This window comes from Mercenaria mercenaria, chromosome 12 (genome assembly GCF_021730395.1).
Source record: "Mercenaria mercenaria strain notata chromosome 12, MADL_Memer_1, whole genome shotgun sequence".
NCBI classification, from domain to species: Eukaryota; Metazoa; Mollusca; class Bivalvia; order Venerida; family Veneridae; genus Mercenaria; species Mercenaria mercenaria.
In genome coordinates, this window is record NC_069372.1 from 40,306,280 (window position 1) to 40,325,697 (window position 19,418).

Below are 19,418 nucleotides of genomic sequence, written 5' to 3' on the forward strand. Positions count from 1 at the left end.
ATATTTTCACATGTCTGGGCAGAAAATACCGCCGAAAAAATACCTTAACAAATTTATATTTTCACATATCTGGGCGAAACATACCGTCCTTACAAATAGATATGTTCTCATTATCTGAATGGAGTTACAGTCCAATACCATAACAATATATTTATATTCACATATTAGGGCAGTATAACCGCCGAAAGCATATCAGAAATGTAGATGAATTTGCATATTAAGAGAAATCTTTCAAAATTAGAAAATTGTCACTTGAAAGAGGAAGCGGAATGGCATGTGGTGGTAAGATAAACCAGAAATTAGCAAATAAAAATTAAAGAAAGAAGCGTGCTATTCACTCTTGAATGCTGACGAAGAAGGAAGATGCCGTTTCACGTTGGTTCAACGGTATAAAAGGAATTCATTGATTGGCTTTTACCGTAGTATATAAATTAACATATTTCAGAATAGGACAGATTTGCTCCAATGTACAACAATGACATAAATAATTTTATCTACCTATAAAATTCATATATATATGAGCAGTACAATTCCTGTAAATGAGCACTACGTAAGCGCTCAGGCCCCTCTCGCACACCATACCTATAGTTCGGACTTCTTTAATGTGTAAAGGCATGTGCTCAAAAATGACAAATTTTGCCAACACCTGGTAAATTGTAATGTGTTTTTTAGAAAAGTAATAAACGGAAATAGAAAAATAGCTCTCAGCTCATTTACACGGATAGTTTAGCTTTATTATGTATGTTACAGTTTTTCGCAGTTATGCACGATGACATAGAATACTTACCCCGAAAATTGTGACACGAACATACTGATAACTTTTCCCACTTTACTTTTTAAATTAAAGTAAGAGTTCAGCACTTCATGGTTTTGATGTATTGTCACATTGGAATAACGTTTGTTTTACAGTAACTTCGAAATTAATCAGAAATAATATCATGTACCCCACCCACCTAATTCATAATTTCAAAATAGCATAGGCCTTAAAGAAGGCTCTTTCGTCAGGGGAGGTAACTAGAGTCACGGATTGGGACTACATTGGAACCAACTTCCCCCCAGTGTCGCCCACCTCCCTACCCTAGAGCAGTTCAGTACTGCAGTTTGCAGCCTTGAACATGCCTCGCCCTAGTTATCCTGCAAACTCAAGTTTTAACCTTTTTATACCACCAAAGTTAATTTTTAGTTTCTTCCACTCTAAATTTTTATCACTATATTCTTTCTCTTTTTGATTTTGACAGTGATTTTGACACGCAAAACGTCTACGTTCCCGCAAGGGGTTTGACGTCAACGGAAAATAGAAGATAAAGATAGATAGATAGATAGTATTTCAAAATAGATCCCTCTTAAAGGTGCAAAGTCTGTAACTAATTCCATTATCAAGGAAATAAAGCCACGTGTGAAATAGTCAATTACTCTACCGTTCATGCGAGACATAAGGCAGGGGATTTTGCTGCAAATCTTCACGATAATGAAAAGATTCCAATATTAAATTCCGTGATATTAAATGCCGTGAAAAAGTAATTTATTTTTCCATATGCAACTACATCCAGAAAATATACTTATTCAAAACATTACCAATGAAATAATGTACTCGGGTTTTAATCACATTACCAAGTCGATGCTAGAGGACTTGACTGTTGTCGTACCTTTCATTACCTGTCACGAACTGACTCCACTCGGTTCTATGTTTCCCAAAAGAGCTTCGTTTTGTGTGTGTGTGTGTGTGTGTGTGTGTGTGTGTGTGTGTGTGTGGAGACGGATTACACATTTTACATAAAATATCATGATTCAAGAGATGTGTAATACCCTTGTTTGTCTAGCGCTTCCATTGCTTAATAAGAAACAACAGTCATAGTAATAAATCAAATGCTTAAAACACTTGTCATGCTTCATTATAGAAATTTGGCATGGTAAGAGTTAAGGGATGCAAACTCACGTGCCAACAATGGAGAATGGTATGGCGTGGCTGTGTTATTCCCCTTGCTTGATCAGCCGCCATTTGTACATAGTTGCATGGTGTGTTAGTCCGCACATGTCTGGTGAAAAGTCGCAATATATATCAGTCTGACATTTCCAATTGAAAGGGTATGTTTTATTCCCGAAGTATGGCTATCATTTACAGTTACATCTGAAACATTTGTGTCAGAAACATGTTTTAGCTCTTATATTTGTGTTAGCGAATATTAAAGGGAGATAATCCTCGCCTAGGGCCAGGCCATGCATGGGCTGATTTTTGGGAGCATAGCCCTAAAACAGAATACGTTTTTATAGAAATCTATTTCCACTTGTTTGACCCACAGTCGTGAGATTTCATAGGATTATTGCATGTGGTAATATTGACCTGTATTGTTTTTGGGGTCAAAGGTCTGTAATGTAATGGCCATTCAGGACATAGTTATAAAATAATATAGAAATAGTTCAGTATTCTAAAATATTGCTTCTCCGAAATATTGATCTTTCTGTTTCATACATGTGTATAATTGTATATTTCTTATCCTAAGGTTAACAGAGTACAGTTCTTCTCTGTACCAGGCATACAGGTAGCCAACTGGACGCTGGCATGTTTCCATTATACATTGCAGATTCAGCAGTCCGCAGAATGTCGTATCACCATATTTGTAATAACGCTCGGACATGATAGCTAATTACCAACAATGCTCTTGGCTATATTTCCTATATAACTCTGATTAGCGGGAGAAAGCTCAGGACGGCACGGGGAACTGAATAGATTAGACTCTTTTAATTATTTGGGCTAAAACACCTTGGGTTAGCTATCATTGTCAGGACGTCTCACTTTTCCTTAAGAACTTGGGTTGAACTTTAAATAAAAACTGTTAGACTTTCAAAGTGTTGTTTACTATTCCTTTGTCACCGGAGTTATTACGTGAGAAAGAAAGGAAATTGTAATGTAATGGCCTACTATTATTATGACATGTTCATACTTAAATTATTATTTTATTTTAAAGAGAAGAAAGAAAGGAAATTGTAATGTAATGGCCAGTTAAGCTTTACTTTATTATTATGACATATTCATATTTAAATTATTATTTTATTTTCAAGAGAAGAAAGAAAGGAAATTGTAATGTAATGGCCATTCAGGACATAGTTATAAAATAATATAGAAATAGTTCAGTATTCTAAAATATTGCTTCTCCGAAATATTGATCTTTCTGTTTCATACATGTGTATAATTGTATATTTCTTATCCTAAGGTTACAGAGTACAGTTCTTCTCTGTACCAGGCATACAGGTAGCCAACTGGACGCTGGCATGTTTCCATTATACATTGCAGATTCAGCAGTCCGCAGAATGTCGTATCACCATATTTGTAATAACGCTCGGACATGATAGCTAATTACCAACAATGCTCTTGGCTATATTTCCTATATAACTCTGATTAGCGGGAGAAAGCTCAGGACGGCACGGGGAACTGAATAGATTAGACTCTTTTAATTATTTGGGCTAAAACACCTTGGGTTAGCTATCATTGTCAGGACGTCTCGCTTTTCCTTAAGAACTTGGGTTGAACTTTAAATAAAAACTGTTAGACTTTCAAAGTGTTGTTTACTATTCCTTTGTCACCGGAGTTATTACGTGACAATTGTTTGGCGCCGTGACCTAGGATCTGTGAGACGGAAAGGACAGCTGATACCACGCATCTCGAAATACAAGGTGAGTGAACTGATTTTTGACACTGTAAGCTTATAAAATGGCAGATCAAGAAATTGGCAGAATTTTTCAATCCTTGTCAGATCAGTTAGGAGCTGTTTCAGCAGTGATAGGTACCCAGGGGGTTGCCCAAGTAGTGCCCATTTTTGAAGGGAAAACACACGAATATAAATATTGGATAAAATGCATAGAAAAATATGCGCATTTAACTGGGTCAACGGATGACAAAAAGAAAATGATTTGTTATCAAACCGCAAAGGGACCTGTGTCCGATTTCATTCAACGTCATATGAATGAAAACCCTGCTTGTACTTGGCCAGAATTAAAGGGCGAGTTACATTTACGATTTTCAGAAATACAAGACCACCATCATGCTTTTTATCTGCTGAGAAATTTAAAACAGGAACCAGGGGACAATGTGCAAATCTTTGCAGAAAAGTTACTCGAATTGGCGGAGACTGCATTTGAACAGGCTCCGATACAAGGTCAAAACCAGCAAGCAAATTTAGCAGTTATTGAACGACAATTAATAAATTTTTTTATAGATGGGTTATTACACGACCAAATTAAGATTAAGGTAATGAGGCAAAATCCCCGAACCCTACATAATGCTGTAACGGCGGCGATGACAGAACAAAACCTTAGGACACGATTCAATCTTAGGTTTCAAAATAACACCCCTCCCGCTGTACCCCACTATGATCGTCCAGAACCTATGGAAATCGATTATCTCAGTCCCGCTAAAAGATGTTCATATTGCAAAAAAGTAGGACATAATCATAAGGAATGTCGAACAAGAATTAGGCAAGTAAACGCCGTGGCTTTGGGCCAAGATCGATCTGGGAGAAATCCAGATGATAGAGATAAGTGGAAGAAAACGGTTGAATGCTGGCATTGTGGGAAATTAGGGCATATTAAGAGGGAATGTCGTAGTAGGCTTAATGCACCCCCTCCCACACGCCCGAGTCAATACGCAAACAGGTCCGGGTACCAGCAAGGTCAAAACAGGTACCAGAAACAAGGTTATGGGTACCAACAAGGTCAAAACAGGTACCAGCAACAAGGTTATGGGTACCAGCAACACGGTCAAAATAATCATTTAAACCAACACGCTCCTACCATGTAGAAGTCGGTGGTCGGGGAAAAAACTATATGTCTACCTTTAACATAGCTATCGCAGGCAACCCAAATTCTTGTTTGATCAAAATCTATCATAATAAATATCGAGCGCTAGTCGATTCAGGTGCTGAAGTCTCATTAATCAGCCGTAGTGCGTACAGAGCTCTAAAACGAAAACCAAAACTTTTAAACAAAAAGGCTCATTTACAGTCTGTAAATGGGAACTCCTTACATGTAGAAGGATGTGTAAACTTACACTTCAAAATCGGGGGAACCGATATGAGACAAATGTTTTATGTTGTTTCAAACATGAATAGGAATGTCATTTTAGGCCGGGACTGGTTAAAGCAACACGGCGTCAGACTTTATTTTGATTTAGGTTGCCTAAAGGTAGGAAACAATTTTGTTAGCTTAGAAGAAGATAGACATATAGCCTCAATAGTAAGACTTCATAAGGACACTGTTCTTAAACCTCAGACTATTAATTACTGTAATGGTAAACTCAAACAAAATCCAGGGATAGAAAATTTTCATACATACGAACTACAAAGCATAGAAAATGGTTATCTTGGCACTGAACCAGGTATCGTGGTAGAAAATTCTATATTCACATTACAAAAACACAGAAGGTTTCCAGTTATCATTACAAACAGCACAAATAAAACCATAAAGCTAAAGCGGGGATGCGTCATAGCTACCGTAGAACAAATCAACACAAATTGTATAGCTTCCGTGATTAATGGAAAGCAGCCAAAATCTCGACCTGGGGAATTGACACCATTACCTGAATCAGAGATTATCACGCCGACAGAACATTTATCTTATGTCACTAATCTGATACACAATAATCGGGATGTGTTTGCCAATAATGACTCTGAACTGACTCAGACAGATACCATATCTATGAAAATTCCTACAGTTGAACACATGCCAGTTAGGCAACGACCTTACCGGGTACCGTTAAACAATAGACAAAAAATGAGTGAAGCGATTGATGGCATGTTAAGAGACAATATTATTCGGCCCTCTCATAGTCCCTATGCTAGCCCCGTTGTCTTGGTGGACAAGAAAAATGACAATAGTAAGCGCTTCTGTGTCGATTTTAGAAAGTTAAATAAAGTTATAATTCCTACATCTTATCCTTTACCGCATATTGATGATATATTGGCCAGTCTTGGCCGCTCAAAGTATTTCACTAGCTTAGATCTCAGGCAAGGTTACTGGCAGATACCTATTGCAGAACAGGACAAGGAAAAGACAGCTTTCACGACATACCGTGGTTTATTCGAATTTAATGTCATGGCCTTCGGTTTAATTCATGCCCCAGGGGTGTTCCAAGATTTAATGTCACGGGTCTTAGACGGCCTCAGTTCATTTGCAGTTGCATATTTAGATGATGTCCTTATATTCTCACCCACCTTAGAAGATCACAAAAAACACTTACAAATTATATTCGATCGCCTTCGCAAACACAAACTTAAACTTAAACTTCGGAAGTGTCAGTTCTTACAACCCCAAACGAGCTATCTAGGCTTCATTATTGATCACAGGGGAATCAGGCCAAACCCAGATAAGGTCAAAGCCATCAAGTCCCTCCCAGTACCTCAGTGTGTTCGGGATGTTCGATCCTTTTTAGGAGCAACGTCTTTTTATAGGAGATTTGTACCTTCATTCTCACACATAGCTGAACCACTAATTACTTTAACAAAAAAGAATGTGACATTTAATTGGACTGAACAATGTCAAGTCAGTTTTGATACCTTGAAGGATAGCTTAGCAAAAATCCCTATGCTGGCTTATCCTGATATAAATAAGCCATATGTCTTATATGTGGATGCGAGTAACTCGCACATAGGTAGTTGCCTTGTTCAAAAGGTAGACAATCCTGACCCAAAGTTACCTGACAGTCAAAATGAGAGACCAATCTATTTCCTATCTCACAAGCTCAGTGACACACAACGACGATGGGCGACAATTGAACAAGAGGCTTTTAGCATATATTATTCATTACAGAAGCTTGACCATTACTTACACAACGCAGAGTTCGTAATAAAAACAGACCATAAACCATTAATAAATTTATTGCATAGCCCTATTCAAAATAAAAAAATACAGTTATGGGCATTGTCCATATTGGCGTATAATTGCCGGATCGAGCACATCCCTGGTCGTCAAAACATTATCGCCGACTTCTTCTCTCGGCCTCCTGCCTCTGAAAATATACAATCAGAAAGTGAATTAAACTATGAACCAGACATTCATGACAACACATATAAAATTCCTTCACAGGATCACACTGATTCGATCTCTGACAGGCCTATACATACAATTGGAAAAGCAGATAAACAAATACAAAAGAGCTTCACAATTAATGCAATCAATTCGAACCAAATCAACCCTAAGGAATTCGCAACTAAACAGTATGATGTGCAACCAGATTTTATCGAGCCGGTCACTGCATTCTCTGAATTAGACATGACAACCGAACAAAGTAAAGATCCCGAAATCATGCAGTTAAAAATAAAAATGAGGCATGGTCAACCCTCAGACAAATTTAAATTTTTAGAGATGAATCAAGTTCTCTATTACATTTCAAACCCTGATGATGAACCCACACCACGGCTGTATGTGCCAAAGCATTTAAAAAATTTGGTCATAGATCAGTATCATAATAGGAATTTGCACCCAGGTACACAAAGAATGTTTGCTACCATTAAGACTAAATATTACTGGCCAAACATGTTCAAAGACTTGTACACATATGTATCGACTTGTGTACCCTGTCAGGCAAGAAATTTAAAACGAATAAAGGCTCCCCAAAAAGAAACCAACACAGCCCCCTACCCCTTTGCTATTCTCTCCATTGACCTCTGCGGCCCCTACGAAACAACAAATGACGGAAATAGATATATAGTTTGCTTCGTGGATATGTACAGTGGTTACCCAGAAGCTTTTGCGACTCCGGATAAAAGTACTAACACAGTTATAAATTTATTTTTAAATGAAATTTACCCTCGCTATGGCTGCCCTCTGCAGATTCTTCACGACGGCGGCGGCGAGTTCGTCAGCGCGGCCTTCACTGAAGTTCTGAAAGAATTAAACATACATAATGTTACGTGTACAGCTTATCACCCTGCTTCAAACGGTAAACAAGAACGAATGCATAGAGATTTAAATAACATCCTAGCCAAACTTATTCAAGGCGACACAAAAACGTGGGACATACATTTAAATCTGGCACTGGGTGGTATAAGACATAATGTCTCATCCAGTTCAAAATTTTCACCCTTTTATCTTCTGTTCAACCGGGACCCTGTACTACCCATAGATAACCTTTTGAAACCTAGAGCCAAATATCATGGGGAAGAGTATTTTAAATTGCATTACAGGAAACCCACAAAACGTTCATGCTAGCTTACAAACACCTCAAACATGCGAAACGAAAAAACAAGAAATTTGCTGACAAAAATGCTCAGGACATAAACTTTGAAGTCAATGACGCTGTCTATTACAAAAACTTTCGGCCGACTGGAAAATTATCTCCAAAATGGAAATCTCATTATAGAATTCTTGAGAAATTGTCACCACTTACTTACTTAATCAAAAGTCAACTTGACAATACCATTGTCAAAGTACATGCAGATCAGATTAGAAAGGCCAACCTTCTTGAATGGCCAAAACACACAACCACGTTACCTCACACAAAACGTAGGGTAACATACGTTGTAAGTCCAACCGACAGTACATCAAGCGACCGTGAGTATGAAACTAGTTCCAGTGACGACAGTGACACTGTTACACCAATGCAGGTTACAAATGAGCTTGCCTCTAGTAATAATGACCATGATTCAAGTAATTCTAACACCGAACATTATGTTTCAGCACAGGGGTCTGATACCGAACAGGGGTCTGATACCGAGATATATGCATCTGGTGACAGTGACCTTAATACCATTAATTATGCATCTAGTACTTCGGAGTCGTTCATGGAACAGACACCAGAAATTACCCTTGATCACCAATCATCTTCAGAAAACATAAGTAACGACAAAATGGACATCAATATAGTTGAACACCCCGCCCCTACACAGACCAATGCCGCAATATCTAATAGTCCCCCCACAGACGTGTCACAAAACAATCAGTCTTTCAATGACACAATGGCAGTTTACAATAGACTATTTTTGGATGTTCTTAAACAATATAACAAATGATAATTCAGAAATTCCCAGTCAGAAACACAACACATTTAGTATTATTTAACCTACGACATAAGGGAGAAATGATCATGTACACCGGTTTTAACGAATTTAGTGATGTTTAACCTACGACATAAGGGAGAAATGGTCATGTACACCGGTTATACCCATTTAGATCAAATTGTTTAATAGGCATTTAGTGTATTATTATAAATTCTTAAGTCTACAACGCCTCCCAAACTAATAAAGGTTGGTAACACTTTTAGTTGTGTTATACCTATGGCACAAATGATCATGTGCACCGGTGTTCTTCCTATTAATCAAATGTCACTTAATAGAAATTTGATATATAATTATAATTCATAAGTCTACGACGGCTCCCAAACTAATAATAGTTGGTAACACATTTAGTCGGGTTATATCTATGGCACAATTGATCAGGTACACCGGTATTTTGTCATTTAATAGAAATCTGGTATATATATATATACTTATAAATTCAAAATCCTACAACAACACCCAACTAATAAGAAAACTCAGGTAAAACATTTAGTTGTTAGTTGCCTAAAGCATACAAGGGAGGACAACATTTAGTTGTGTATCACCTTTGACACACAAACATAACTTATCACGCGCACCGGTAACACCCGCTTATAAGAAATAAATTGACATTTATAGAAAATGGGTACATTTCATAATTTTAACCTGACCAATTTGTCATGATGATAAAGTATAAATTCAATGTACTTTCCTGAAATACATCTACTATTCCCAATTAATACACCGGTACCTCCGCCGAACGTTAAGTTTCGTACTTAGGAGGCGGTTCATTCATACATAACATATTGACATCATATCATGTTACACATAATCTATGGCGGTTGTCCATCTTTAATACTTTCACTCGGTTTAAACACGCGAGATTCCTAATTTACTCATTCATTGCTTATTTTAAACACTCATTTTCAAGAAAAAAAAAGTCATTTCCGGAAAGACTGAAAATCTCCTTCATAGAGAGTATCTATAACAAGGGAGTTAACTGTAGAAGTATGATTCGAGTCAAGATAAGAGAATAGATTAAGACATTAGGATATAATAAAGAAGTATTTTATAAGTGATTTTTTTTTTTTGATAAACCAGATCATATTCTCTATAAGTATTTTTTTCTCATATACATCGTAAGTACGTAGTCTAAATTGAAATCGTTACAAGATCCTTTTGGATTTTTTTTTTCTTCGGAAGAAAGAAAGGAAATTGTAATGTAATGGCCTACTATTATTATGACATGTTCATACTTAAATTATTATTTTATTTTAAAGAGAAGAAAGAAAGGAAATTGTAATGTAATGGCCAGTTAAGCTTTACTTTATTATTATGACATATTCATATTTAAATTATTATTTTATTTTCAAGAGAAGAAAGAAAGGAAATTGTAATGTAATGGCCATTCAGGACATAGTTATAAAATAATATAGAAATAGTTCAGTATTCTAAAATATTGCTTCTCCGAAATATTGATCTTTCTGTTTCATACATGTGTATAATTGTATATTTCTTATCCTAAGGTTAACAGAGTACAGTTCTTCTCTGTACCAGGCATACAGGTAGCCAACTGGACGCTGGCATGTTTCCATTATACATTGCAGATTCAGCAGTCCGCAGAATGTCGTATCACCATATTTGTAATAACGCTCGGACATGATAGCTAATTACCAACAATGCTCTTGGCTATATTTCCTATATAACTCTGATTAGCGGGAGAAAGCTCAGGACGGCACGGGGAACTGAATAGATTAGACTCTTTTAATTATTTGGGCTAAAACACCTTGGGTTAGCTATCATTGTCAGGACGTCTCGCTTTTCCTTAAGAACTTGGGTTGAACTTTAAATAAAAACTGTTAGACTTTCAAAGTGTTGTTTACTATTCCTTTGTCACCGGAGTTATTACGTGACAGGTCAAGGTCAAATTAAACTTTGACTAAAATAGTTTCTGTTCAAAGACCTAAGAACACTTTGACCTACAGTCTTCATACTTAACAGAATGATTGCCTGTGGTCAGCAGATGACCTCTATATTTAGGGGATAAACGTATGATACTGAGACTGAAAGGATTGTTGCTCAATAATTAAAGAATGCTTTTGTTAAAAGTTGTTAAACTTCATAGGATGATTGCCTGTGGTCAGTAGATGAATTCTATTATTTTTGGGGTCAATAGGCCAAAGGATAAGGTCACAGTGATATTGACACTGAAATCGGCTGTGGCTCAATATTTAAAGAATGCTTTGGTCTGCAGTTATCAAACTTCAAAGGATGATTGCCTGTGACGAATAGATGACCTCTGTGGTTTCAGGGGTCAATAAGTCAAACGTCAGGGTCACACAGTAAAAAAAAAGTTTAGCTCAGTAAATGAAAAATGAAAAATGCTTTGACCTGCAGCAATCAAACTTCATAGAATGACTGCTTGTGCTCCTTAGATGACCACTGATGTTGAAGGGCCATTAGGTCAAACGTCAAGGTCACATTGAACTTCAGACTAGAACAGTTTCCACTCAAAAACTTCAGAATGGTGGCCTACAGTCCTCGAACTTCAAACAATGATTGCCTGTGATCAGTAGATCTCTACTGTTAGGGGTCAGTAAGTTTAAGGTAAAGGTCACACAATAGTTTCAGCTCAATAACTAAAAATTGCCCTGGCTCACAGCCCTTTAGCTACATAGAATGATGGTCTGTGATCAGCAGATTACTGTATTTGTGGGTCAGTAAGTCAAAGGGTAAGGTCATGTTGATCTCAGAAATGTAAGTGGACAGGCCATCATGGGGAAGGGGCAGGGGGCATACGTTCCAAACCTAAGGTAAGGTATAAGTAAAGGTGGTTGGTCGAGGACCATTGTCCATCAAACACTATTAACATATATATCTTCTCCGCTAAAACTGCTTGTCAGAATTATACAAAACTTGGTTTGTAGCACCAAGGTCCTCTTTCATGTTTGTTTAAATGGTTCTGCTTCACAGCTTGACTCCTAGCCTGGGAAGCCGTTGATAATATTTGTGCTTTGTCAGAAGAAATCATACCTAATATTTATGCATTAAAGATATCACTTAATTTGCGCTAATTAGTGTTAACTGTCATTCATCGAGTTTCTGATATTATCAACGCCTGGGGAAATCTGAAGGAGTTTCCATGTAACTGCTGATTATCGATTTTCTTTAATTAGCCTAATTAACATGTGATCAGATTTGCGCTTGTTTGAAACGGAAACGAGGCAATGATGCCGAAAATTCCGCAGTTTCCGTAGATCACTAGGTCTGCATTAATATAACTTCTTGATAGCTATGACGCAAATTTAAGTTTATACTGATATATTTTAAAGTTGTTACAACTTGCTGGAAAAGCTATGGGAGGTACAAACTGGTATTTGTCTATGGCCCGGAAATGTTCGGAAACCTTCGGAAGAACACGATTCCGACTCTGTTTTTTCCGTGAGAATTCCATTTTTATATTTTTAGCCATGGATTATTGCTTTCAGAAGTTATCGTTCTTTATTAAACACCCGCATATTTCGGGTGTAATATAGGTGGCGCTGCGGTCGGAAAACAGGTTTCCCCAGGCTGTCAATTTGCAGGTAGAAAAAAAAGAAATTGGCAGACTGGATTCCCAGGCTACTTGACCCCTTACAGCCGCTGCTAACACACACAAAAAAAACACCTTTAAACAACTCATGAATTGCTTGATAGATCTTCATCAAACTTGGTTTTTAGCTAGACTATTCAAGGATAGGGGAGCTATCCTACTCGCCCTGGGATGAGCGTCACACAAATGTTAGTTTGCATACCACCCAAAATATTTTCAAAGTCCATTGAGATAATTACTGCTTTGATATTTTGCATTCTTGTTTACCATCATGACCCAAGTCTGTAAAAAGGAGGAGGCAACTCTATCAAGCCTTTTGACTGAATTAAGGACACTTTTCGACTTAGAATAATGTTAAAGTTTGCATACCACCCCAAATATTTTCAAAGTCCATTGAGATTTTGCTTTCATATTTTGCATACTTGTTTACCATCATGACTCTAGTCTGTAAAAAGGAGGAGGCAACTCTATCAAGCATTTTGACTGAATTATGGCCCCTTTTCGACTTATGTTAAAGTTTGCATACCACCCCAAATATGTTCAAAGTCCATTGAGATATTGCTTTCATATTTTGCATACTTGTTTGCCATCATGACCCCAGTCTGTAAAAAGGAGGAGGCAACTCTGTCAAGCATTTTGACTGAATTATGGCCCCTTTTCGACTTAGAATATGCTTATTGTAATGTTAAAGTTTTACTCATAGCTTATATTATACTATCAAGCACTGAGAATAGTCGAGCGCGCTGTCCACTGACAGCTCTTGTTAGCATTATTGTAAGGTGGTCATTTTTTGCCTCTAGGTTTATGTCAAATTTTTGGAAATTTAGAAAATACTCCTTAGTTAGTAATTGCAATAGAAAGACATAATGAAATTAATCTGTATGTCTTAGGAACTTGCCACACCAATTACAACTTTTTAGTCAGTGAAATATGTGGAAATCTCACTAACACATTAGACACCCTATTGAAATTTGATATAAAATAGAAGTTAAGTTGTATTTTGTCTCATACACATTAAAATACCTATTTCAACAATACTTTTCTACTATTTTTAACTTATTTCATATGTGTAAATTGTTGCTTACGACTTCCAGCAGAATAACTGGAATACAAAATGTATATTACCAAGACTGGGACAACTTGTAAAGCAAGGTTGTGGCATTTGAATTACTCAAAATTGTTAAAATTGACAGTGCCCTCTTTCAAACTTGAACAGCTCTTATCCAATGTTCACCAATAGGGGTCAAAGTCTTTATTGGCATAGTATGTCAGCCAGTGGCTCTAGAGTTGTTACCCTTGAATTACTAATGAAAATTGATTGTAACTGCTCAGTAACTTTAGTTCTTACACTTTGTTGCCAAACTTAGTTAAAGTCTTTATGGGCTTAATGTTTCAGACAAGTTCAATGACAAGTTAGATAATCTCAGTCACTCTTTGAGTTATAGCCCTTGAAGCGCCCAAAATTGCAAGACTGACAGTGTCCGTTTAATAACTGAAGCAGTTTTTATCCAGAGGTCACCAAAGTCAGAATTTTTATATGTGTATTATCTCAGCATTCACTGGTTGAGTTTGGCACTCTTGTTTAAATACTTCGTTATAGTTTGTTGTTTTAAAAAAATTATATTATGGTTATCATTTGCATTTAAACAGTATTTTGCCAATTTTGTTTTCATATATTCTAATGTGTTTTATTGGTGAAGCTTAGCAGTTCTGTCATTCCTTTGAAATGCATTGACTTAAAGACATGACTGTGCTTGTTCTGTAAATGATATAATTCAACATTTTAGAAAATGTATGAGATATAAAACAAACGGGAGAATGTGTTTTGTTTAACATGTTCTTGATCAAAACATTTTTCTCTCTTAAAAATTTTGCACCCCATCATGCACAAACAAAATATGTTGTGTTCACTCAGCAACAGATGCACTAAAGTTATATTGGCAAGAAACTGTTTAATTAATAATATATACAGGTAAAGAGTTTTGTTCTGTTCTGTTCTGTTCTAATCAGTTGCATGTATGAGGTTTACCTTTTATTTTCAGTGGAAAGTATACAATGAAGCTTACCAGAGGAAAAATTGCTGTGAAAAAGGAAATAACAGAAGGCAGAATAAAGGGGGTAACATGCACACAGTGTTCACGGAAATTCCAGCATAATGGACATTTAAAACGACACAAACTGACTGCACACGGCAATAAACTGAGATGCACATTTTGCACCAGGATATTTGATTCTAAATCGGAGATGCTTCAACATAAGTTAACTCACATGGTTCGCTGCGAAAAATGTAAATGTTCATTTTCGTCTTCGGGGAATTTAAAACATCATATGAGTTACGCTCATGTTGAGAAGAGACAGTTTCACTGTAAATTGTGCCCCAAAAAGTTCAAAAGCTTATCAACTCTTAACTCACATTTGAGAAGCCATTCAGATATAAGACCTTGTAAATGTAATGTATGTGGAAAGTATTTCAAGTATATCGGTCATTTAAGAGCGCATGAGGGTACACATAAAAGAGACCAGTCTTTCCCATGCTATATATGTGAGAAGATTTTCACAAAAGCGGGCAACATGAGGCGACATATGGCTGTACACACTGGAGACCAACCTTTCATGTGTGATTTGTGCAGTGCCAGCTTTCAGTACAAAAGCGAGTTAAACAATCACAAAGCGATTCACAGTAATAGGAAAATGTTTGAATGTAAAACATGCCAGAAATGGTTTTCAACAAAAAGTACCTTAAATAATCATAAAATAGTGCATTCACCAATAAAACCATATTACTGTGATCTATGTGGTAAAAGTTTTCGGCGAAAGAGTGCAGTAGTGGAACATATATCCAGTCATGTGGGCAACCATATCCACAGATGCTGCTTTTGTGATAAAACTTTCATTCAAATTAAAAGTTTATATGTTCATAAACGAAAGCATACTGGCTATAGAATGTATCGGTGTGATTTATGTGACGAGATTCTGTTTGAAAAAAGAGGTGCGCAAAGGCACAGAATTCGGCATTTTATTGGAGAATTTCTTTGTTGTGTCCATTGCAAGGTTGGTACAACTATGAAACAGAAGCAGAAATTTGCCAATAAAGAAGACTTAAAGGCCCATATGGTGATTCATAGAAAAGAGAAACGGCTTTCATGTGACCTGTGTGATTATTCTACGGATGATATGTCACACATCAAGAGGCACTTGCAAAGTGCACATCGTAGAAACGATACATCTTGTTGTAAAATTTGTCATAAAGCTTTCCCAACAATAAATAGTTTGAAACGACATTTGGAAGATCATGTACAAACAATTCCATAATTAAATTTAAATACCTAAATTCGAATACCTGATCTCACTCTAGTTTGTGAGCATGTGTATAGACTGGTAAAAACTGGCATTCTGTCCTTAAGACAAATATCTGAAGGTAGACATTCTAGCTTCCATTTATTCCAAAAGGTTTGTTGCAGTGTTTTGTAATACTGATCAAAACAACTAATTTTTCTTTACCAGCAATCCTGTTGTTTTTATTTTCACACAAAATAAAGACATTTTTCAGAATTTCCAACCTTTTTTTTCATGCAATGTTAACTGTATCGGTTTTATCAATGAGTCACCAGTTTTGATTAGGGTAATTAATTAAGATTAATTATAAGATACATGTATATCTATTTGGAACTGAAACTTATAAATTGATTTGTTCAGAATTGAATTTTATTTTGAGTTTACTTCTTGTGTAAGCACACCTCATTACTTTAAACAGTTCTCATTGTTAATTACAGGGCTGTAAGCTCGTGTTTGTTATATATATATATATATATATATTTTAAGGTTCTTTTCATTTGTTTTGTTGAGTATTTTTGGAAGTTTATAGTTAATTGTTTTTTACCTGACTTTTTCAGAGTTTCTGTGATAATTTATATTTTGCTGTTTTTTGTGTGCAAAAACATGCATCAAAATAAAATGAATTTTTCTGAACTATTTCTAAATGTTTTTTGATGAAATCCATAGTATTTATATTTTGTGACAAATTCTTTATTATCAATCTAGTGGATAGTCTAGGTTTCAATAGCCATTTAGGAAAATAGGAGACAATTGTTCATTAGGCTGGACCTCTTTTTGTTCAGTGCATTTCTTTTTTTTTCATCAAGTTCAGCTTTATACATCCAACAGTCTGCCTGTGGTATCATTTTTTTTTCATTTTCATATTTCAGCTAAATTGTTTGAAGAATACTGGTGGAGCATAGCACTTGCCAGTGTGTCCACATCTGTGCAATGTCTCAGTTTGGTAAATTTTTAAGATTTTGTAACAGAGCTGGTATCTCACTTTGCACACATATTCACTGTGAGAAGCTGATTTGCAATGCACAGCTTCCACAAGACTATTTTCATGTCAACTAAATTATGCCCCTTTTTTGACTTAACAATTTTTGGTTCAGTTTTTAGCTCATCTGATTTTTTGAAAAAAAAAGATGAGTTATTGTCACCACTTGATCGGCGTCGGCATTGCCTGGTTAAGTTTTATGTTAAGGTCAGCTTTTCTCCTAAACTATCAAAGCTATTGCTTTGAAACTTAGAACACTTGTTCACCATCATAAGCTGACCCTGTACAGCAAGAAACATAACTCCATCCTGCTTTTTGCAAGATTTATGGCCCCTTTTGGACTTAGAAAATATCAGATTTCTTGGTCAAGTTTTATGTTTAGGTCAGCTTTTCTCCTAAACTATCAAAGCTATTGCTTTGAAACTTAGAACACTTGTTCACCATCATAAGCTGACCCTGTTCAGCAAGAAACATAACTCCATCCTGCTTTTTGCAAGATTTATGGCCCCTTTTGGACTTAGAAAATATCAGATTTCTTGGTCAAGTTTTATGTTTAGGTCATCTTTTCTTCTAAGCTATCAAAGCTATTGCTTTGAAACTTAGAACACTGTCTTGTTCACCATTATAAGCTGACCCTGTACAGCAAGAAACATAACTCCATCCTGCTTTTTGCAAGATTTATGGCCCCTTTTGGACTTAGAAAATATCAGATTTCTTGGTCAAGTTTTATGTTTAGGTCATCTTTTCTTCTAAGCTATCAAAGCTATTGCTTTGAAACTTGCAACACTTGTTTACCATCATAAGCTGACCCTGTACATCAAGAAACATAACTCCATCCTGCTTTTTGCAAGAATTATTGCCCCTTTTGTATTTAGAAAATCAGTTTTCTTGGTTAAGTTTTATGTTTAGGCCAGTTTTTCTCCTAAACTATCAAAGCTATTGCTTTAAAACTTGCAACACCTGTTCACCATCATAAGCTGACCCTGTACAGCAAGAAACATAACTCCATCCTGCTTTTTGCAATAATTATTGCCCCTTTTGGACTTAGAAAATCAGTTTTCTTGGTTGAGTATTATGTTTAAGTCAGCTTTTCTCATAAACTATCAAAGCTGTTGCTTTAAAACTTGCAACAGTTTTTCACCATCATACGCGGACGCTGTATATCAAGAAACATAACTCTATCCTGCTTTTTGCAAGAATGATGGCCCTTTTTAGACTTAGAAAATCATGGGTAGGACAATATTTCTATTATACAAAAAAATCAAAATCAGATGAGCCTCAGCACCCGCAAGGCGGTGCTCTTGTTTCAAGGTAAGCTGGTATCTAAGTACCCACTAATGGGAATTGATTGAAATTCCACACATCGCCGGTGTCCGTCATTCTGTCCGTTAGCAATTTCATGTCGCTTCTGTAACTCTTGCACCTGTCACAGGGTGAGAAAAATGTGTAGCCAGACCAGGACTTGAACCTGGGGCCTCGGAATACCGTTGGGCGCTAGTTGTCACGGCCTGCTTCCAGCCAGTAGAGCTAATAATTGCCCTGACACCCTCATTGGTGGATATGGCCTCAGCCTTATAAAGTGTGAACAAATTTATAGTTGATTGTGTGGACGTGTGTCCTTTTGAACTGGCAGGACAGCAGGACACTACAAATTGCAAAACAATATCCAAGATATATATTTATTTATTTACTACAATATATGTAACAGATGTAAATAACATAGCGATTACTACAGTATAAAGAAGATGAATGCAATTCGTGAATAATCATGATGAAAGTACATGTATATGAGAATGAAACAATGATTCCTTTTTACAGCATAATTACCGTTTTACTATGAAATTGAAAATATATTACAATACATATTTAGAGTGTAATGAATGTGTGACATATCCAACTAACCTGTAAAACAACATCCAAGATATAATAGGTATTTATTTTCTATATTTAGTAATATATGTAAACAATGTAGCGGTCAATACAATATAGCGAAGGCGAATGCAATGAAGCATTGCATTCATCATAAACGCTACGGGTCACAGGTTAGTAAGATATTAGTGTACTATAATGACATATAGATTATATTGCATACAGGTATGAAAGGAGTATTGGAGGGTTGTCGGTGGTTAAATTATGTATGGAAGGGAATCTCTGCCAGGACATGCATGCTGCTAAATGACATTGCTATGTTATTTACTTACATATGCGTTCTGCAACATTGCAACTGCATTTTAGTTTCTTACATTTGCCTTACAAGAAATTCATCTTTAATGCTTCTTAATGCTAAGAAAACAGTCCTTTCATGAATATCGGTTATTCTTGCATGTAATTGACAAGTGTGTTCAACCTTTTTGTTTGCTTACTGCAATATTGAAATGTATACTCATGCTATTACTAACTTAATTATCACGTATTTGACGTTGTTGCTACTGAATGTAACGAGCTATTAACAACGTTGTGACTTGTGAATATTCCGAAATTTCCA

General features: G+C 36.2%; 1 protein-coding gene across 1 annotated transcript; it reads left to right on the forward strand.

Annotated features, from left to right (window-relative positions):
* Positions 1–1,972: 1,972 nt before the first annotated feature.
* LOC123535203 (zinc finger protein OZF-like) lies at positions 1,973–16,944 on the forward strand. The gene is made up of 2 exons (XM_045317765.2): positions 1,973–2,085; positions 14,661–16,944. The coding sequence occupies exon 2, from the start codon at positions 14,674–14,676 to the stop codon at positions 15,928–15,930; it is 1,257 nt and encodes a 418-aa protein (XP_045173700.2). The 5' UTR covers positions 1,973–2,085; positions 14,661–14,673; the 3' UTR covers positions 15,931–16,944.
* The last annotated feature ends 2,474 nt before the right edge of the window (positions 16,945–19,418 follow it).